This window comes from Sus scrofa, chromosome 6, assembly GCF_000003025.6.
Source record: "Sus scrofa isolate TJ Tabasco breed Duroc chromosome 6, Sscrofa11.1, whole genome shotgun sequence".
In the NCBI taxonomy this organism is placed as follows: Eukaryota; Metazoa; Chordata; class Mammalia; order Artiodactyla; family Suidae; genus Sus; species Sus scrofa.
Genome location: NC_010448.4, coordinates 85,010,111 through 85,031,803, shown reverse-complemented (window position 1 = coordinate 85,031,803; position 21,693 = coordinate 85,010,111). Strand labels below are relative to the sequence as shown.

At 52.3% G+C, this 21,693-nt stretch overlaps 1 protein-coding gene across 2 annotated transcripts; it reads right to left on the bottom strand.

The window, feature by feature from the left end:
* On the bottom strand, positions 3,870-20,925 carry THEMIS2 (thymocyte selection associated family member 2). Of its 2 annotated transcripts, XM_005653378.3 has the most exons (6): positions 20,761-20,918; positions 17,790-17,930; positions 14,306-14,716; positions 8,176-9,245; positions 5,263-5,419; positions 3,870-4,558 (listed from the first exon to the last, which is right to left on the bottom strand). In XM_005653378.3, the coding sequence occupies exons 1-6, from the start codon at positions 20,852-20,854 to the stop codon at positions 4,506-4,508; spliced, it is 1,926 nt and encodes a 641-aa protein (XP_005653435.1). In that variant the 5' UTR covers positions 20,855-20,918; the 3' UTR covers positions 3,870-4,505. The 2 variants fall into 2 exon arrangements, 1 of the variants encoding a protein (XP_005653435.1); XR_002344949.1 differs by having other exon boundaries at positions 5,263-9,245; positions 20,761-20,925.

Below are 21,693 nucleotides of genomic sequence, written 5' to 3'. Positions count from 1 at the left end.
GCTGCGTCTGTGACTTACACCACAGCTCAAGGTAACACTGGATCCTTAACCCACTGAGCAAGGCCAAGGATCGAACCTACATCCTCATGGATGCTGGTCCAATTTGTCTCTGCTGAGCCACAACGGGAACTCCCTGATTTTTTTGTCCTTTTAGGCCTTGTTTCATTTTTCACCTAAGAATGTTATGAGCTGTAACATGCAAATAAAAGTTCTATAACTGCTTTAACCGTGTTTCTAAATAAGATCTGCCAGTAGCTTGTGAAGTCTCCACCCCCTTGGTTTCTGACTGAACAACAATGTGGTTATTTTCTAGACATACAGAGTAGTTCCCACTTGGGAAGCTCTGTGGATGCTTTAAAATCAGTCAACCAGTATGTTTATTTGCAAGTGTATCCATTTTTTAAAAATTTAAATTTTTTTATTTTATGATTTTTATTTTTTCCATTATAGTTGATTTAGTATGTCCATTCTTGATTGTTTCCTAAAAGAAAGAACAGTAGCTAAAAACCAAGTTTTAAAAAGCATGTGCATTTGAATATGGAATGCATGGTAGGATAGGTTAATGGTGGTGGACTTCTCTTTCTAGTTATCAGGCTAAGTACCCTGAAATGGGCAATAGCAGTGGTTCTGAGTGGAAATCTTTTGCTCCCTTGATTTCATCTTTTTTTTTTTTTTTTTTTTTTTTTTTTTTTTTTTTTTAGGGCTGCACCTGAGGCATATGGAGGTTCCCAGGCTAGGGGTCAAATCAGCTATAGCTGCCGGCCTACAACACAGCCACAGCAACACGGGATCCAAGCCAAGTCTTCAACCTACACCACAGCTCATGGCAATGCCAGATCCTTAACCCACTGAGCGAGGCCAGAGATCAAACCTGCATCCTCGTAGATGCTGGTCAGATTCCTTTCCGATGAACCATGACAGGGACTCCTCTCTCTTGATTTTATTGATTTTAAATTTGATGATGTAGCAGTCAAAAAGTGCTTACTCATTATTTCAGTGTTTATTGCATACCTACTGTGTCAGCCCATTGGTCAGCTGCTAGGAATGTAAAGCAGACTAAGAGATTGGTATCTCAGACGTGCTGGTTCAGTGTTGCCAATAACACAGAGTAGCTGCTCAGAAATACTGAATTCCCTGCCACCTCAGCATTACTCTTTCTCATGGGAATTGTGTGGTTTTTGAACACTGTGGAGGCCCGTGGGGCCAAGCAGAGGCAGGACACTCCTCAGCAGAATACCAGCCACTCTGGTGCAGCAGAAATGAATCCGACTAGGATCCATGAGGATACAGGTTCGATCCCTGGCCTTGCTCAGTGGGTTAAAGATCTGGTGTTGCTGTGAGCTGGCAACCTACACCACAGCTCATGGCGACACCAGATCCTTAACCCACTGAGTGAGGCCAGGGATCGAACCTGTGTCTTCATGGATACTAGTCAGCTTCGTTAACTGCTGAGCTGTGCCAGGAACTCCTCCCGAGGTTGTATTCATTGATTTCCGCAGCTCCTTACATCTGTTACTACATTAGTATGTTATACATAGTACAAAACAGAATTAGGAATGAAAGAGGATATGAAAATAATTAAGAAGGGACATGCCAATAGAGTTGACCCTTGAATATCACAGTTTGAACTGTGCAGGTCCACTTTTACGCAGATTTTTTTTCAATAAATACATACTACACAGTCTGCAGTTGGTTGAACCCACAGGTGCAGAGGGAACGCTGTATGTGGATTTTTTACTGTGTGTTGAGGGGGGTGTCAGCACTCTAACCCCCTCGTTCAAGGGTCGGATGTCCTTTGGAGACCACTGCTCAGGGGTGTCTCTAGCCCTCCCCACCGCCCAGGGGTTTATTCCAGAGATAAGGAAGATAAAACCCCCTGAGGGTGGGGTCCGCCTTTGGTCCTTCCCCGCCCCGCCCCGCCCGCCCCATCGCTCTGGGAAGACATTCACAGTTGTGGCTTTCAGACTTGTTTTCCTCTTTAGCCCAGCTTTCCCTGCTCTGACGTTGCTTCCTTTCTCATGCAGCATTTGGCTACTCAGAAATCCCCTTTCGTGGGAGCTGGTGGCCCTTTCCTCTGCCCCCTCTTTTGTGATCTTGCTCATTTGTTGCCAAGATTAAATGCAAACAGTGCAAACGTGGAAGTGAAAACTGTTGACATTTTGCATGTGGTCCCAACCCCTGGGGCTTCTGTGGCAGGAAGGAACTTTGTCTCACTTTCTTATTGCTTTTCCCACCTCGGCAGCCTCCTGCCTGTAGATGAGGGCATGGGAACTAGTGTGAAGGTGAGGATGGGTGCGAGACGCTGGGCACTGGCGCAGCGGCATGTGGTAACTGCTCAGCAGGAGCCAGGAGGCCTGCGAAGCACATGAGAGCAGAGGGGTGTGGGTAGGCAAGGAAGGACACACACAGTGTGGTGCCTAGAATCCAGGACTGGAAATTTGACCCTCTTCCGGCTCCCACCTAGCTGGAGACTCCCACCATCTTTTTCTCTCTCTTCTGTCCTCTGCTGACCATGGTGTTTAGTTCAGTGACTCAAGAAACCAAAGTCCCACCGCTTTTAGGAAGTGAGGTCTGCGGTCTTACCTCATTGCACAGGCTTCAACTGATCTTGGAAGCTGATTTCCACTCTGCATAGTCATAGGCTTATATTTCTTTTTTTTTAGGGCCACACCTGTGGCATTTGGAAGTTCCCAGCTAGGAGTCAAATCAGAACTGTAGCCACTGGCCTACACCACAGCCGTACCAACGAAGGATTCTTAACCCACTGAGCGGGGCCAGGGGTTGAACCCACGTCCTCAAGGATACTAGTCAGGTGAGCTACCAGGGGAACTCATTATATTTCTTTTCTTAGCTCACTATACCGGGCAGTGAGGCTCTCCCACTAGTTGGAATACTCTGTCTCCACAGCCCAGAAACATGGTATATCTTTTTTTTTTTTCCTTAGGGCTGCACCCACAGCACATGGAGATTCCCAGGCTATGGGTCTAATCGGAGGTATACCTGCCACCATGGCCATGGCCACAGCAACGCAGGATCCGAGCCACATCTGCAACCTACACCACGGTTCACGGCAATGCCGGATCCTTAACCCACTGAGCGAGGTCAGGATCGAATCTGCATCCTCATGAATGCCAATCAGATTCGTTAACCACTGAGCCACGACGGGAACTCCAAACATGGTATGTCTGAAACCCTGGGATGAATTCCATAAGTAGGGGATAGGGTGAGCCTGTAGACAGGGTATTGGTTTTATTCTTATCTTCATTTGCTTTTTTTGTTATGTGTATGTGTGCATGTTTGCGTATATATGTGCATGTGTGTGTGTGTGTGTATATATATATATATATATATGCTTTTTTTAGAGTGTTAGTTTTAGAGGCAGGCACAGGTCTCTGATCTTGGTCAGCAATAATGATAGTGACCTATTTATTGAATGTTTACGATGTCCCAGGCACTATGCTAAATGCTTTCAGATAGTCTCTCCATTGGTCCCTAAAACAATCTTTTGAGGTAGTTAACTTAGTTTCATTTTACATGTGAAGAAACTGAAGCTTAGAGAGGTTAAAATAACTCGTAAGTCACGGCTGATAGCTGGTGAGCAAGGATCCTAACCCAGGCCCTTGACTGGCTTATTTCCTGTCTTTAACATCAAGCCATGGTCTGCCTCAGAGCACTGAGGATTTAGATAGGGTTTGTGAAGTTCTCCTGTGGCGCAGTGGGTTAAGGATCTGGCATTGTCACTGTAGCAGCTTGGATCGCTACTGTGGCTCAGGTTCAATCCCTGGCCCAGGAACTTCCGCATGCCGAGGGTGGGACCGAAAAAGAAAAAAAAAAAAAGAGGGGGGTTTGTAAAGAGTCAGACACAGACATAACTTAATAAGTGATGATCTCTTATTTTTCCAGAAGCTCAGGTGTCATTTTTATTCTACGGTCTTAAAGTAACCTTGGATAGTCATCTACAGGTGTCCTGTGCTGGGTGCCGCAGACATGAGGAAGACAGTCCGGGTCCCTCAGGGCCAGACTGGGGGAGGGGGAAAGGGAGGAGAGAGTGGAGCAGGGAGCAGCAAACATTCAAAAAGGCTCTCAGTGCCATGTGTGGTCAGGATTGAGTCCCTTTTACTGAGAGGCAGGAGGCACAGTCCTGCCATCGCCAGGGCGGCCAGTGTCTTGGATCCCTTTGTGCAGTAACCAGTGGGACAACTGGTATGGGGGACACAGGATTGAGTAGAACCCAGTTGGCTACTAAATACCAAAGCTCCAAGGCTGAGGGAGCCAAATGCAAGGTCTGGGCCCAGAGAAGCCCGCCCTCCATGGCAGGAACCTAGACCCGGAAGGAGCTGGTGCAGTGTCCATCCCATTTGCAGCCAATCCCCAAACGGCCACTCCTTGTCCGCGGTCCGAGGTCTGAGAGACCTTGTCCAAGGTCTTCTAAAGGCTTGTAACAGTTGGCTGGTATCTCAGATTCCCTGAGAAGCAGCAGTTAGGAAGTGAGGTTCCTGTAGCACCTAGAGGGTTTTTGGAAATTTCTCGAGTATTTCTTCATAATCATGTCCATCATCTGCAAAAGAGTTCAAGTCAGTGAGGACCTTTGGCCAGAGGTTCCTTCTCCTCCGTAGGGCACTTTCCCCGGGGACAGGGAAGGGCTTTGTCTGGATGCTCTAAGGTCCTTGCCTGCCCAGAAAACACAATTTGTTGGAGTTCCCATCATCGTGCAGTGGTTAACGAATCTGACTAGGAACCATGAGGTTGCAGGTTCGATCCCTGGCCTTGCTCAGTGGGTTAAGGATCCGGTGTTGCCGTGAGCTGTGGTGCAGGTTGCAGACGTGGCTCGGATCCTGTGTTGCTGTGGCTCTGGCATAGGCCAGTGGCTACAGCTCCGATTAGATCCCTAGCCTGGGAACCTCCATATGCTGCAGGAGCGGCCCTAGAGATGGCAAAACGACAGAAAAAAAGAAAAGAAACCACAATTTGTTGTGCCTAAACCCTTTGCAAACACTCCCCCATGCGCCTTGGGAAAGGAAGGATGTTAGAGGATGAACCCGTCTTCCTTGCCAGGGCCCTGGAACTCCTGGGAGAGGGACAGTAGGGACCCTTTAGCCCAAGGCCACCCCACTTGGTCTATACCCCACTGGGACTGCAGAAGGGTCTGCCCTTGGGCAGGGTGCTGGAGGGTATGGCTTGCACCGTCAGAGGCAAAAGCAGCAGCAGAGGAGTGGTATGGGGGAGGGGAGGACAAGGACGAACAGGGACTGGCGGACTCACCTGTATCCTGCCTGATGGGCTGAGTGGGCCTGGGGCCCTTCTTGTGGCCGGAAACCTCATTGTACAGTTTTGACCTATCCTTTCTGACCATTGGCAAGGTCTTCGTCTTGGGTTTGGGCAGCAGAGCTGGTTCCTGCCATTCTAAGACCTGAAAAGACTAAGCAGGAGAAAAAGCAGAAGTCAACAGGGTCCCGAGAACCGGGCAGCGGAGTCCATGAAATGCAACTTCCTCCGCATGTGACTTCCCCTTCTCCCCTCTCCACTTCCTTCTCAGGGTGGGGCTTCTCAGGACCCCAAGAGTGTTGCTACAAGCACATGAAATGTCCTCTGGCAGGGGAGGGAGGGGCCAGGGTGAGAGACGATAGGGTTGGGGACTAGAGACGGGGTGTCCCTGCGTTTTTCCGCAGGGATTTGGTGGTTGTCCTTCACATCTGTTGCTGAAGAAAAAAGCAGTCACAAAGCCTCAGAACAGAGCGCGGGCCCGAGGTGGGGGGTCCCCAGAAGGAAGACACCTTGGATGGAACTGCCTGTGCCAGAGGCTGTATGCGTATCTGCTCCTTTCATCCCTTAGGTGCCTGAGGAACCATTTCAGTTCCCCGTTTACACGTGAGGAAACAGGCTCAGAGAGAACGTGCCACGTCAGGCCTGACACACGGAATCCCGGGCCCGGCCAAGGTTCAGACCCAGAACCATGGCTGTGTCCTCTCAAGCCGCTGCTCTGGCTACCACACGAGCACCGCGCTTTCAAGAGCAAACAGTACAGCTCCCTGAGGAGCAGCGGACCGAACTGATGCCCGGGGAGGGAAAGTTCCTGGTTCTAGGGCAACAAGCAAGAACTGAGCCCAACGGAACCATCAGGAACCATGGCAGGGACTGAAATGTCAATTCTTTGTACCACAGTCTTTCTGGCACTGTCCCAAGGCCTGTTTCAGATGCCCCCGTCCACGCTTGGTTTTGTCAGCAAACAACCGCTCTACCCTCTGCTCCACAGATACGAGCCCCTTCTGGGGCTGAGACTCTCAGGGTTCATCTCTTTAGTTTCCACTGCTGTTCTACTACCTCCCCACGTGGTACAAAATGCAAGTCTTTCCAAGTCCTGGAGCAAAGCCCTTTTTTTTTGTCTTTTCTTTTTGGGGCTGCACCTGTGGCATATGGAGCTTCCCAGGCTAGGGGTCAAATCGGAGCTGTAGCCACTGGTCTACTCCACAACCACAGCATCACAGGATCCAAGCCTTGTCTGTGACCTACAGCACAGCTCACGGCAAGGCCAAGGATCGCACCTGCATCTTCATGGATGCTAGGCAGATTTGTTAACCACTGAGCCACAACGGGAACTCCTTCAAAGTGCTTTTTGTACAGATCATCCCCCTCTACCCCGACGCATGTATGTGCGGCTCCCCGCCACACACACACCCCATCCACCCCTGTTCTCAGCCGAACATGGCTGGAGCTCAGGCTGTGTGCTCAGACCCAATTTCAACTGCCCAGCCTGCCACTTGCTAGCTGTGTGATCTCAGGTAAACTCCTTTACCTCTCTGTGCCTCTCGACGTCTCAACTGGAGAAAGGGCTTTCAGTGCCCACCTCAGAGGGACCATCCTGAGAGCTGGGTGGGGCAGTACCTATAAGGTGCCTGCCCCAGTCAGCGCCCGACGAGTGGAGGCTGGCAAAACAGCACTGAGAGTGATGTTATCCCAGGTTCACCTGAAGAGAAGGTGTACAGGCCACAGATTGAGTAACCTGGGACATGAACTTGGCGTTCCTGACTCCAAAGTTCTTTCCCCTCCTCGTGATTCGGTCTGGTTCTGTTCAGACTCACTGGCATTTTCTCTGCCTGCCTGGGAATGGGAGGCCCCTTCCCCACAGAATTCCGTTCTAGCCAGAGTCCGAGTACAACGAATCAAAGCCACACGTCGCCCCACCGCTAAGCTAAGTACGAAGTGCAGTGTGGATGCAGAGGAGAGAGGACCGTCACTGCCTTGGAGGAAATCGGAGCCTCGCCTCTGTGTGTGTGAAGGGCTGAGGCGGGAATCCTGGCATATGGGGGAAGCATCAGAAGTTTCTCTGGGGCTGCAGCCTGGGCTGCTGAGCGGTGGTGGAAGATGGGCCTGGGAAGGTGAGACTGAAGACGGCTCCAAAGGGCCCTGGAGGCCACGTTAGGGGGTTCGTGTTACCCTGAGGGATGTGGAGCCACCGAAGATGGGGTCACGGTCCCTGTGAGCAGGGAAGGCTGTGGGAGGCCATTCTGACAGCTGTGGGTAGGGGTTTGACGTGGCTGCTGAACCAATTTAGGTGAAAAATCCCGAAGGGCGTGACAGCAGGGGTAGCAGAGAGGTGAGGTGCCGTGAACTAGGAGTCAGCATGCTGCTCCAGTTCAGGTCCCCCCATTTCTGAATTGTGACTTTAGGGGAGTCTCAGTCTCTGGGACCTCATGTGCTCAACCATATAATATAGATAATCACACCAACGTCAGGATGGTCGGGACGGAATGATAATAGCACAACGTCTGCAATTTTATAAACCGCAGTTTCTGCACCACTGTAAGGAACGTGATGCCAGACAAAGAAACGGCAAGGAATTCCCATTGTGGCGCATCGGAAACAAATCCGAATAGTATCCATGAGGATGCAGGTTCGACCCCTGGCCTCGCTCAGTGGGTTAAGGATCCGGCGTTGCCATGAGCTATGGTGTAGGTCGAAGATGCAGCTCGGATCACCCATTGCTGTGGCTGTGGTGTAGGTTGGCAGCTGCAGCTCTGACTCAACGCCTAGCCTGGGAACCTCCATATAACTCGAGGGCGGCCCCAAAAGGCAAAAAAAAAAAAAAAAAAAAAAAAAAAAAAAGGAAAAGAAACGGCAAGACCTGAATGATCCCAAAAGGCGGCCCCTCCCTGCCCACTTGGGTTCTGTTGGTACCTGCGCGTCTTTCACCTTTCTGCCCGGCTTCTTCTGCCCATCGAGGCTCTTACTTTTCGGAGGCCTGGGCGGGGGGGTTTGACTCTCAAAGGCTGATAACTTCCGCAAGCGATAGTAGAAGGCTTCCGTCAGCTCCTCCACTGTGGCGACGGGGAGGGGCCTCGCCGGCTGGCTTGGCCGCCCCTTGGCCTCCACTACCGTCAGGTCCAGCCACCGGGGAGAGATCTCGAAGCACATCTCAGGGTTGGAGTCCAGGCTGACCACAAAGAAGGGTTCCATGATCTTCTCCTCCAGCCGCAGGCCCGGGAAGGAGGGCAGAGGGTCCACAGGGAGGCTAGTGTCCTTGGCTACGACCTTGACCTCACAGGGCAGCGAGAACTGGGCGGTCAGGTCCTGCAGGCTGTAGCGCCGGCCATCCCTCAACTCCTCCACGAAGCTGCCAGGGAAGTAGAGGGGCAGCAGAATCTGCTCTTGGTCCTCCGACTCGCCATCCTCTTCTTCTTCCTCCCCCGTCTGGTCACTCAGCCGCTGACACACCAAGACTTCTATGTCCCTCTCTTGAGCCCCAAGGGCCTGGCCAGTCCCCAACACCTCCAGCCTGTCCCCCATAGCCAGGGACGTGAAGCCGGGGGTCTCTAACCCGTCAACCTCACAGTCCTTCGTGACTGCCACCCGGAGTGGCCGGCCTGGCTGGAGAGCACCCAGGAGGTCGAAGGTGGTGGGGAACTCTCTTGGCCGCCGCCGCAGCTTGCCCTGGTAGGCTCCGGAGATCATGAAGTGTCTGGGCACCTTCCGGCCCTTCGTTGAGGCCAGGAACCGCCAGGGTGGCGAAGCCAGGCCTTGGATGCAGAGCTTCTGGCCCTTCTGCAAGCAGCCCACCCACGGGCTGAGGAAGGGGCATGGCCCCTCCGGAACTTCCAGGATCTCCGTGGACAGGGGGAAGGGGCCACCCCGGGCCAGGGCCTCGCTCAGCAGCATCGGCTGGATGAAGTGGATGTGCTGAGAGGAGGCAGTGACATCCTCCACGTCGACCTCCAGGGTGGAGGGGATCTTGACGACGGTCCTGCGCACTGTAGGGGGGAAGAGGTCGGCTCAGGGGTATGCCCTCTGCCCCGACAGAGGTCGGCAGACCTTTCCTACCAGCATTTTCCTATTAGGCCAGATTCCTTGCCCATCTGTCCTTCAACCTCTTTTTATTTTATTTTATTTATTTTATTTATTTATTTATTTTTGTCTTTTCTGGCACTGGCGGCATATGGAGGTTCCCAGGCTAGGGGTCTAATCGGAGCTGTAGCCGCCGGCCTACGCCAGAGCCACAGCAACGCGGGATCCGAGCCGTGTTCTGTGACCTATACCACAGCTCAGAGCAACACCAGATCCTTAACCCACTGAGCAAGGCCAGGGATCGAACCTGCAACCTCATGGATCCTAGTCGGGTTCGTTAACCACTGATCCACAATGGGAACTCCTCAACCTCTTTTTTAAAAAGTTATTCTAGGAGTTCCTGCTCTGGCACAGCAGAAACGAATCTGACTAGGAACCAAGAGGTTGCCAGTTCGATCACTGGCCTCGATCAGCGAGTTAAGGATCCAGCACTGCCGTGAGCTATGGTGTGGGTCGCAGACACGGCTCGGATCTGGCATTGCTGCAGCTGTGTTGTAGGCCTGCAGCTGTAGCTCCAATTAGACCCCCTAGCCTGGGAACCTCCATATGCCATGAGTACGGCTCTAAAAAGCAAAAAAAAAAAAAAAAAAAAAAAAGTTATTCTAGTGGGAGGTCCCATTGCGGCACAGTAGAAATGAATCTAAGAACCATGAGGTTGCAGGTTCAATCCCTGGCCTAGATCAGTGGGTTAAGGATCCAGCATTGCCATGAGCTGTGGTGTAGGTCGCAGAGGTGGCTTGGATCCAGCGTTGCTGTGGCTGTGGTGTAGGCTGGCGGCCACAGCTCTGATTTGACCCCTAGCCTGGGAACCTCCATATGTGGAGGGTGTGGCCCTAACAAGCAAAAAAAAGAAAAGAAAAACACTGACTTTGATGATTTTGGAAAATTTCCCTTCTGGGCATTGATTAGTGCCTTGTGCATAAACTCTAATATGAGGAAAACTGTCCCACCCACGGTGTCTGAGCCACACTACGTGGAAGACAGAGCAAGGAAAGCTCTCTCCCCATTTTGTAGATGAGAACACTGAGGCTCTGAGGAGTGGCCGTGACTTCCTGCAGGTCACACTATTGGAATTTTGCTCTGTGCCAGATGAGCTGATAATTGGTTGAAGCTGGGAGGTGGGCACATGTGGGTTCATTATACTATTCTGTTTTTTACTTCAAAATGCTTTATGGGAGTTCCCATCGTGGCTCAGCAGAAATGAATCTGACTACTATCCATGGGGATGTGGGTTTGATTCCTGGCGTCACTCTGTGGGTTAAGGATCTGGTGTTGCTGTGAGCTGTGGTGTTGGTTGCAGACACAGCTCGAATCCGGCGTTGTTGTAGCTGTGGTGTAGGCCAGCAGCTACAGCTCCAATTCGACCCCTAGCCTGGGAACCTCCATATGCCACAAGTGCAGCCCTAAAAAGACAAAACAAAACAAAAAAAGCCTTATGGATTAGCTGAATTGCCTCTTTATCCAGGGGAGCCAACTCAGGTGGGTTCTTTTGTCTTTTTTTTAGGGCCACACCCATGGCATGAGGAGGGTCCCAGGCTAGGGGTCTAATCGGAGCTATAGCCGCCTGCCTCCGCCACAGCCACAGCAATGCCAGATCTGAGCTGTGTCTGTGACCTACACCACAGCTCACAGCAACGCCGGATCCTTAACCCACTGAGCAAGGCCAGGGATGGAACCCACAACCTCATGGTTCCTAGTCGGATTCGTTAACCACTGAGCCATGTCGGGAACTCCAATGGTGTTATTTGATTTACACCACATGGCAGGGCTGCTGCTGAAAGTCAGGTTGGGGGCAGACCCAGCTCAGTGGGGATGCCTGGCCCCCACCTCATGCAGCCAGGAGAAACCACATGCCTTCTTGGCCACAAGTCAGGCCGCTGGAGGTAAGTACGCATTTACAGGTGGGCAGAAAAGAGCTAACTTAGCTGGCCTGACACTGCCTTTTCTAGAAAGCCCTGCCCGCCCTCAAGCTTGGTCCTTGGCTGGTATGTGGGAAGGTGGATTTTAGGAGGGTGCCCACTCTTCCCCGATAAGAGTGGCTCACCACACCTACAAACAAGATGGCTGATGCGGAACCCCAGCTTTCTTCCTGAGAGGCTGGGATTTTGGCAAGTACAAGGCAGAGGGTCCCCAGGTGACCAGCGCCCAGGAAAAATCTTGGGCTCTGGGTCTCCAACAAGCTTCCCTGGTAGAAGGTATTTCACACGTGTTGTCACAACTCAGTGCTGGAGGAATGAAGCGTGTCCTGGGTGACTGCCCCAGGAGAGGACTCTGGGAAGCTCCGCCTTTTCCTTTGCTGACTGCCTTGTGTCTTTTCACTGCAGTGCATCCGGGGAGCCCTCCTAGTGAATCACTGAAATGCAGCGTAGTCTCAGGGGGACACAATAGAAAGTGCAGGGGACAGAGGAACATGGTAACACTGCAAGGAGGCTGGCCACAAAATCCAAAATGTGAGAAAGCCTACAGCGCAAATGACCTAGTCCCTTCAACAGGTAAGTTACCAAAAAAACAAGAGGAGAGAAACCTAGAGATTAAAGAGGCTTAAGAGGAGTTCCCAATGTGGTGTAGCAGAAACAAATCTGACTAGGAACCATGAGATTGTGGGTTCGATCCCTGGCCTTGCTCAGTGGGTTAAGGATTCCGCACTGCTGTGAGCTGTGGTGTAGGTCGTCGATGCAGCTCAGACTGGCATTGCTGTGGCTCTGGCATTGCTATAGGCCAGGAGCTATAGCTCCGATTCCACCCTGGCCTCTCGGGATCTCCATATGCTTAAGGTATGGCCCTAAAAAGACAAAAAGACAAAAAAAAAAAGAGAGAGAGAGAGGCTTAAGAGACCTAACAATCAACAATATTGTGGACCTTATGTGGATTCTGATATGGATGAACTGTAAAAAAATTTATGAGACAATAAAGGAAATTCAAACACCAAGTGGATGTTACCTCCAAGTCGGTGGTACTAGGAGTTACTGTTCCTTTTTTGACGTGAGAATGACATTGTGTGTTTGTTAAAAAAGAAATAGAAAAGAGTCTACCCTGGAGTTCCCTTGTGGCACAGCAGGTTAAGGATCTGGCATTGTCACTGCAGTGGCTCAGGTTCGCCACTGTGGCTTGGGTCCAATCCCTGGCCCTGAGACTTCCACAATTTTTTTTTGGGGGGGGTGGGGCATGCCTGTGGCATCTGGAAGGTCCCGGGTCAGGGACTGAACCCAAAGCATGGCAGTGACATCACTGAATCCTTAACCACTAGGTGACCAGGGAACTCCAAGAGTCACTTTAAAAAGAGATGTGTTTTGGATCATTTACAAAAGAAATGAGATGATATCTGGGGTCCGCATCGAAATAATCAGGTGGGGCAGAGTGGGGAGAGATGAAACAAGAGAGCTTGTGAGTTGACAACTCTGATTTTGGATGATGGGGATGTGGGGGTTGTTATGCTACTCTTGGCTTTTGTATATATTTGAATTTTTCCATCATAAAGCAGTTTTTAAAGTTTTTGTTTTGTTTTGGTTTTGAGGTTTTTCTTTTCTTTCTTTCTTTCTTTTTTTTGGCTTTTATCTTTTCTAGGGCCACACCCACAGTATATGGAGGTTCCCAGGCTAGGGGTCAAATCAGAGCTGTAGCCGTCAACCTACACCACAGCTCACAGCAATGCCGGATCCTTAACCCACTGAGTGAGGCCAGGGATCAAACCCACAACCTCATGGTTCCTAGTCGGATTCATTTCCACTGCACCACAACAGGACTCCTAAAGTTGTTTTTTTTTTAAAAAAAGCAAAGAATCGAGGAGTTCCTGTCGTGCCGCAGTGGTTAACAAATCCAACTAGGAACCCTGAGGTTGCGGATTTGATCCCTGGCCTTGCTCAGTGGGTTAAGGATCCAGCGTTGCCGTGAGCTACGGTGTAGGTTGCAGATGTCACTCGGATCCCGAGTTGCTGTGGCTCTGGTGTAGGCCAGTGGCTACACATCAGATTAGACCCCTACCCTGGGAATCTCCATATGCTGCGGGAAGTGGCCCTAGAAAAGGCAAAAAGACAGAAGAAAAAAAAAAAAAAAAAAAAAAAAACAAAGAATCAAAACTTGACTCTGGAGTCTGCCAGCAACCCTGCCCTCCTCTAGGTAACACCAGGGAGCGGAACCACAAGCCCTCTGTCCTCCAGGGAGGAGGTCCTAGGCATCCATTCTTCTACCTCTGCTCCAGCTTGGCCTCTGACACCGGACCTGACCAGCTTCTGCCTCCGTCTCACCAAATCCTTTGTTTTCAGTCACCAGCCCAAAAAACAGCTGGGGAATTCACCCAGGCAGTGCCCTTCCAGTCAGGAGCACCTTCACGAACGATCCTGCTGTCTCAAGGGACAGAAAATATTTCTCCTGAGCAAATAAATGGTCAAAGCTTCAATTTGTTTTTTTGTTTTTTTTTTTTTAGGGTCGCACCTGCAGCATATGGAGGTTCCTAGGCTAGAGGTCAAATCAGAGCTGTAGCTACTGGCCTATGCCACAGCCACAGCCATGTGGGATCCAAGCTGCATCTGTGGCCTAGATCCCAGCTCACAGCAATGCTGGATCCTTAACTCACTGAGTGAGGCCAAGGATCGAACCCGCATCCTCATAGATCCTAGTTGGGTCCTTTACCTACTGAGCCACAACGGGAACTCCAAAGCTTCAATTTGTAACATTGGGTTTCCTCGTCCTCGCCATTGTGGGTTGTAGCAAGCTAACAACCCAACTGTTGCACAGTTTTATAAAGTACATGGGCCCTCATTCAAGTTGTCTCATTTTCCTATCTCCTTCTACACCTAACTTCCACTCCTGAGGGATCTTTACTCCATTACAATGTGTGCACTGGGTAAGCCATTTGGAATCCCTGGACTGTCCACAGGGATGGGGGGCATCTTCCATCAGAGCAGATCCCTGGGGCCCCCTCTGTGCCTCCTGCCCCTGTCTCCACCCACCTGCCCAGGGAACTCACAGTGCATGATGGCTTCAACCTCATATTCTGGCCTCAGGGTCAGGAAGTGCCAGGGGAGGACGGGGCAGGTGAGGGGGCCGTCCCTCAGGGCCGGGTCCTGTAGCACCTGGAGGAGGGTCTGAGGGTCCCCCAGCTTCAGTTCCCAGAAGCACCCCTTCTGGGACAGGGGCAGGCGCAGAAAAGCCTGCTGGACTCCAGTTCCCAGCACACAGCGGGCATAGTAGGTCCCGTGGTGCATTTCCACAGCCTCAAGCTTGAGGGGCTGCGCCTCGGTCACCATCCTGGCCTCGGTGGTGATTCTGTGGGTTGACATGAAGCAGATGGGAAGCTTCCTGGAATGCTGGGTTGCAGCAGAGACCAGCTCCTCCAGGGTTCCATAGCTCCGGGGGCTGGTGATGGGGCTGAAGAGACCTATGGGGCACAGAAAAGGGTGTTGGGATGGGGCAGGCCTTTGCCGCACCAAGAGCTGCATATCCCATGCCCGGGTCTGGCTGCAGAGAACCAGCCAAAATCCCCCAAGGACAGGTGCCAAGAAGGCCAGCATCTGGGTAACCAGGTTGCAGGGCTGAGGGGGGAGGCAGCAAGTGCACGGGGTGAATGGACAGAGAAGGGCAGGGTGGGGACAGTTCCTTCGGACACAGACAGGCATGGACACAGGGATTGTCACAAAGACGACAGAACAGGCGCTCATCTCCCAACAAACACACTGATGGCCACTGCATCTACCCACCCTGCGACCCCACCTGCCTCTAATATGCCGTCTTCACCGCCAGATACCTCACCAGTGCTGCAACCCCACACACCAGCAGTATCACCCCATCCTGGGTGGGTGAGCACCTCAGTTGCTCTCTCCCAAGCTAGAAACCCAGGAGCTGCTGGCCAAATGACCTCTGACCACCCCCTCTACCCCGAATCCCATCTGCCAATCTGGCTGCCCCACTGCTCATTCCCCTCTAACCCTCCCCACCCCCCACCACCCTGTCCATGGCTTCCGCCACCAGACAGGCCTAAAATGCCCCATGTCTGGTTATAATATCACTCCCAGAGTCTCCCTGCCCAAAACACTCAACACAAATGAATCAATTCAAGGAAACACCACACAAACCCGGTCTAAGGGACATTCTGCAAAAGTATTGACCTCCTGGACTCTTGAAAAATGTTGATGTCCGGGAGTTCCCATCATGGCTCAGGTAGTTAACGAACCCAACTAGTACCCATGAGGACGTGGGTTCAATCCCTGGCCTTGCTCAGTAGGTTAAGGATCTGGTGTTGCCGTGAGCTGTGGTGTAGGTTGCAGACACAGCTCGGATCCCGCATTGCTATGGCTGCGGCGTAGGCTGGCAGCCACAGCTCCGATTCGACCCCTAGCCTGGGAATCTCCATATGCCAGGGTACAGCCCTAAAAAAGCAAAAAAAAAAAAAAAAAAAAAAAAAAAAAAAGTTGATGTCAAGACAAAGGAAGGCTGAGGAACTGTCCCAGACTGCAGGGGACTAAAGGAGGCTGGCCAAATGTCACATGCGATCTGGGACTGGATTATGGTTTTTTTTGTTGTTGTTTTTTTTTTTTAGGGCCACACACTCAGCATATGGAAGCTCCTAGGCAAGGGGCTGAATCAGAGCAGCAGCTGCCAGCCTATGCCACAGCCACAACAACAGCACATCAGTGACCTACGCTGCAGCTTGCGGCAATACCAGATCCCCCCTTTTTTCCCCTCTCTCTCTCTTTTTAGGGCCACACCCACGGCATATGGAGGTTCCCAGGCTAGGGGTTGAATCGGAGCTACAGCTGTCAGCCTATACCACAGCCACAGCAATGCAGGATCCAAGCTGCGTCTGCGACCTACGCCACAGCTCACGGCAACACCGGATCCTTTACCCACTGAGACAGGCTAGGGATCCAACTTGTGTCCTCATGGTTACTAGTCAGATTCGTTTCCACTGAGCCACAACGGGAATTCCAACACCAGATCCTTAATCCACTGAGTGAGGCCAGGGATCACACTTGCATCCTCGTGGATGTTAATTGGGATTCTTAACCCACTGAGCCACAACAGAAATTCCTGGATTCTGGATCAAGGCAAAAACCAGCTATCAAGGACATCATTAAGGGCACCTTGTGAAATCTGAATAGATTATGGGTTAGATGGCAGTATTGTATCAATAGTAAGTTTCTTGAATTGGAGCTACAGTTTCGGGAGAGAATGTCCTTGTTTTTTAGGAGATACACCAAATATTAGGAGTAATATTTAGATGTAATGGGGCATCATGTCTGCAATTTACTCTAAAATGATTTGGGAATGTATATATATATATATATTTGGGAACATGTATGTATATATATATACACATACACTCACATATATAGTAATATATGTTCATGTGTATATATATGGGGGGAAGCAAATGTTGCAAAATGTTTAATCATTGGTGTACAGGAGGAGTTCTAGCAAGCCTTCTGTAAACTTGCAATTATTTCAACGAAATTTTTAAAACCTCAAGAAAAACCCCAAAACCTCAAAATACAAAGGTTTTGTTATTTCCCTATTTAAAGCCCTCAGGGGCTACTCAATGCCTTCGAAAAAGTCCAAAATGTGTCTATTTCCCACACGACCTTCCCCCACCACCCCTGTGGTCTGGCTCCTGCTCACCTCCCCACCTGGAACCCATGCCCTCACCTGGCACAGGAAACTATACTGAGAACAAGCCCTCAGAGGGCGCCTGCTCTGTGTCTGGCCCTCTTCTAACTGCTCCCTACATGGCAACTCAGTTAATCTTTACATCAAGCCTGATCACCCCCACTAAAGAGGAAGAAGCTGAAGCACACAGAGGCCACGGAACTCCACGGCCACAGCTAGTAGCCGGCAGAGCTGGGATTCCCATCCAGGCTGCTGGCTTCAGCATCAGGGCCCATGGTCCCCCCAACTCCAGGGGTTTCTGGAGCACCACATGTGCACATGCTACTCCCTCCAGCTGGGATCCTTCCTCCAGTTCAGGTGCCACCTCCTCCAGGAAGCCCCTCTTGAAGACCTCCAGAGCCCTCTCTAAACTCATGCCTACTTCTCCTGTTTCCTGATCTCTGCCTTCCTGGGAGTTCCCCGCCGGAGAGAGGGCTGCACCTAGTTCATCCTGAGCCCCACGCCCCCCAGCCCCCAGCACAAGGCCTGGCACACCCGGAGTGTCCATACATGTTTGGTGAGTGAATGTGTGAGCGAACACAGAAACAGGCACGTGGACAAAGACCCAGTACAAAGAGCGTCCCGGCCAAAAGGCAGAGACGGATACAGAGAGGGGGCAGCCATGCCAGCTCAGGGCATCGGCAGAGCACTCAGGACATCCGGGCCTGAGTGCTGGGGAGTGGTGGATGTGAGAGTCGCGTGTGTTCTCACACACTGGGGAGGGACGTGTGGCTTCGTGCTGGGGTCAAGTGTGTCTGAGGGTGTGCCTGGAAGGTTCCAGGCCCAAGGCACAGAGGCGCTGACCTTACCCTGGAAATCGGGAGCAAGTTCCATGGTCTGGCCTGTCTCCGGGTCCTTGCAGACCACTTTCTGGAGGCCAATGTGGGTAACCTTCATCAGGTCCCCTGTGGAGAGGCAGCACTCGTTCCCAGAGATCTCATAGATGGAGCCTGCGGAGACACAGACCCGGGTTCACCGGTTCAGCAAAGGCCAAGCGCTGGGAGGCCCCTGCCCTCTTCTCCCATGGGTGCTACTCTGCCGCACCTTTGCACATGTTGTTCCAGCGCCTGGAATGCGTTTCCCTGTCCTCCCTGCCTAACAGACCCCGGCTCAGCCGTCCTCAGCCAGCATAAACGCCGCCCTTGCCTTCTTTGCATGCTGATTGTACCCCTCTGTGGGCCCATCCCCCGCCTCCTGAACTCAGCTCACAGGGCAGGACTGATCCATCCCAGCCTCGAAGCAAGTCATGAATGAGTAAACAACACAGCAAATCCTGTTTCCCTCATTAAACAGCTAAACAGTCAGGCCCAGAGATCTTCAGTGCTGCCCGGAGGTCCCACAGAGCCAAACACTCATGCTGGTGCTTCCTTCTTTGGATGAATTTTTTTTCTTTTTTTTTTTAGGGCCGCAAGCACAGCATATGGATGTTCCCAGGCCAGGGGTCAAGTAGGAGCCACAGCTGCCGGCCTACGTCAGAGCCACAGCAACGCTACCTCTGTAACCCACACCGCAGCTCGAAGCAACGCCGGATCATTAACCCACTGAGTGAGGCCAGGGATCGAACCCGCACCCTCATGGATACTCCTCAGATTCATTTACGAGGAGCCACAATGGGAACTCCCCTTTTTTCTTTTCTTTTTTTCAGGTGAATCATTTTGTTGTTGTTGTTGTTGTTGCTATTTCTTGGGCCGCTCCCGCGGCATATGGAGGTTCCCAGGCTAGGGGTTGAATCGGAGCTGTAGCCACCGGCCTACGCCAGAGCCACAGCAACGCGGGATCCGAGCCACGTCTGCAACCTACACCACAGCTCACGGCAACGCCGGATCATTAATCCACTGAGCAAGGGCAGGGACCGAACCCGCAACCTCATGGTTCCTAGTCGGATTCGTTAACCACTGCGCCACGACGGGAACTCCAGGTGAATCATTTTTTAAAGGAAGCACAGAAGAGAGTGGCAGGCCATGAACAGGATGGGCCCAGTAGGCAGGGTTCTGGGCCCCCACCTTCAAGCAAGCAGCCCATCTTCCTGTCCAGAACATGAGAGGTTCCGGATGAAGAGCTCTCATGCAAGGCTGGTGCACAGGCCCTCCATCCTGCTGATGCAGTAGGCGAGCCTCAAGGCCACCTCACTCCACCCCACTCCCAGCACAGCCCCAGCAGAGCCCTCCCTAACAGCCCAGAGAAACTGATGAAAATCCCACCTCTAGCCCCAAGAAAATACACACAGGCTCATAAAACACAGAGTTAGGAATACAGAACCTCGGGCCTGGTAAGAGCAGCAGCCCCCCCCCCCCCCGCCGTGCTGAGTGCTTACTGTATGCTCGGCACTCTGCTCAGTACTGCAGATGTGCTGCTGCATTTAAGACCCATGCCTACTGCTGGAGGGAAGGACAATTTCCTTTTCTTAAACAATGAAGCTGAGGGTTGGCAAGGGTGAATGGGCAGCACAAGAATATCAGGTAGGAGGCAGAACTGAGTTCCCTGGTGGCTCAGTAGGTTAAGGACCAGGCACTGTTGCTGCTGTGGCAGGGGTTTCATCCCTAGCCCGGAAACTTCTGCATTCAGTGAGCACAGCCAAAAAAAAAAAAAAAAAAAAAAAAAGAGTAAGACTCAGCCCTGGATGTTTGCCTCCACCGCTGGCACAGAGCAACCGCTGCCAAGTGTCGAGTGGTAGTGGCTGAGTGTCGGTCACGGCCACCTGCCCCACGGGTATCACCATCGGCCCTCCTCTAGCTCCCCCACACCCCATCTAGCTCTTTTCTTACCGTCCCCCTTCCGCCACTTCCCACCACTTCTCATTAGGCAAAATGAGGAAACCAAGTATTGTGACACACAGCGGGTGGGGGATGTTGGAAGGAGAGCAAATAGATCAAAGATGCCTGCAGGAAGCCCCCAGAGAGACAAGAGCTTTCGAACCCAGACCCATTACATTCCCAAGTGGGCCTGGCAAGATGCTATGGTGTGGTGGCCTGTCCTGCTCCCGTGAGGGGCCCTCCAGCATGTATCACTCTTGATCTGCGGTGCAGAACAAGGGAGAGGGTGGAGGGAACAGGATGGGCAGGGTACTGGTGTGAAGTTTGCCCTCTAAGGAAGTAGCCTCCCACCAGCCCACCCAGACTCTAGCTTCCCTCTCTCCTCCACCCCCCACTTCCCCACTCAGTTGACCACAGCTCCTCCCTCACCCTCAGAGCAGCCACCTGTCCCTTCATGGCCTGTCAATCCCTTTCAGGCAAGGAGCAGAGAGACCCAGGAAGACTCCCTGGAGGAGGAGTCATTTAAGCTGAGACCTGAAGAGCTGATCAGATCAAATACTATCCATTGCCAAGCAGCCAAGCAGAGAGCAAAGACGGGATGGAGGGATTGAAGGAAGGCCGCGTAGACAGGTGTCGAAGGGGAAGGAATGGGAGGTCACATGTAGGGGAGAGCTGACCTGTCGCTTCAGAATCAAGCTCGGCGTCGCCAACATCCTAGGGCTGCGACCCCACAGAGTCCGACCTCAAGCACTGCGCACCGCCGTTCCACCCCAGCTTGGTTCGGTTCCACCCCCCTGAGTATCTGTGCTCACTGAAGTCCCATCACCGGGGTCGGCCAACCCCCTTCAGAAGCAAAAAACCGTGTCCCCAAGAAGTTGCAGGGTAGCCCCAGAGCACACAGCTTGGGCAGCGGCAGCTTCGGGATTCGAACCCCGGGCACAGCGTCCCGGGTTTCTAACGCTCTGGAAGAGAGAACCTGATCCGCAGCGGGGTCGGGAGGTCGGAGGGGTCTCGGCCCTTCACTCACCCTGGAAGTAGACACCCGAGCAGACCCGCAGTACTCGCGGCAGGGAGGCGGGGTCCAGGGCGCGCACGTAGTCCTGCAGCGACACAGGTTCCATGGTCCGCGCAGCTCGCGGGACCTGATCGAGTGGCCCGCTCGCCGCCGCCGGGCCCTGCACCCTCCCCTCGGCCGGCCCAGCGGGGCGGAGTCGGGGCCAGAGCCCCGCCCAGGGGCGTGAGGGCCGCGACCTTGCGCTCCAGCACGCGCCGCCTCCCTCTCCAGGACTCAGGTTCCCCGACCTCTACGGGGGGTTTGCAGGACCCGGCTCTCACATTGGTGGCACGATTTGGAGGGTCCAAATCAGGACCTGACCCCCGAGAGGCTCTGAGTAAATAAAAGCTGGTCCCCACGTGCCCAGTCGTCAGTGATGTACCCCATCGTGGAGGAAGGACGAGGATGAAGATGAAGGAACCCCCCCGCCCCCTGCATTCCCCCGGTCCTCACAGCAGAACCGGGAAAGGAAGTCCGCCCGCGCCGAGTAGTTCTGGGTCTCACAGGAAAGGAGCAGCCTTGCCTTTTGAGTCTGAGGAGGGAGGTAGAGCGTCAGGTCGCCTGAATCCCTCTGCGGGACACTCCAAGCCCTCTACTCACTGGGGACTCATTACCTTTCCAGGATGCTCTACCCTCTGGACAATTCTCCTGAAAAATTCTTCCTTGAGCTAAAAATCTGCTTAGGAAAGAGACCAACCACTTCCAGTGAACAAAGAAGAAATAGATAAGTCTTTTCCTTGTCCCTCGACAGTCAAACTGAGGTTTAAATCCCAGCTCCTCCTCTTGCTTGTTATATAACTTTAGGCAAATCACTTCAATTTTTGAGTTTTCGTTTCCTCATCTGTAAAATGGAGGAAAGAATCTTTTCTGAGCTGGTTGTGAGGATTAAGTGAGATGATACGGATA

Bases quoted from the DNA above. Each gene is read 5' to 3' on its own strand.
- THEMIS2 (XM_005653378.3), bottom strand. From the start codon at position 20,854: ATGGAACCTGTGTCGCTGCAGGACTACGTGCGCGCCCTGGACCCCGCC. The intron at 17,931-20,760 runs GTGAGTGAAGGG...GTGTCTCCGCAG, and splicing joins CTCGGGTGTCTACTTCCAGG to GCTCCATCTATGAGATCTCT. The intron at 4,559-5,262 runs GTGAGTCCGCCA...ACTCTTTTGCAG, and splicing joins GCCCATCAGGCAGGATACAG to ATGATGGACATGATTATGAA.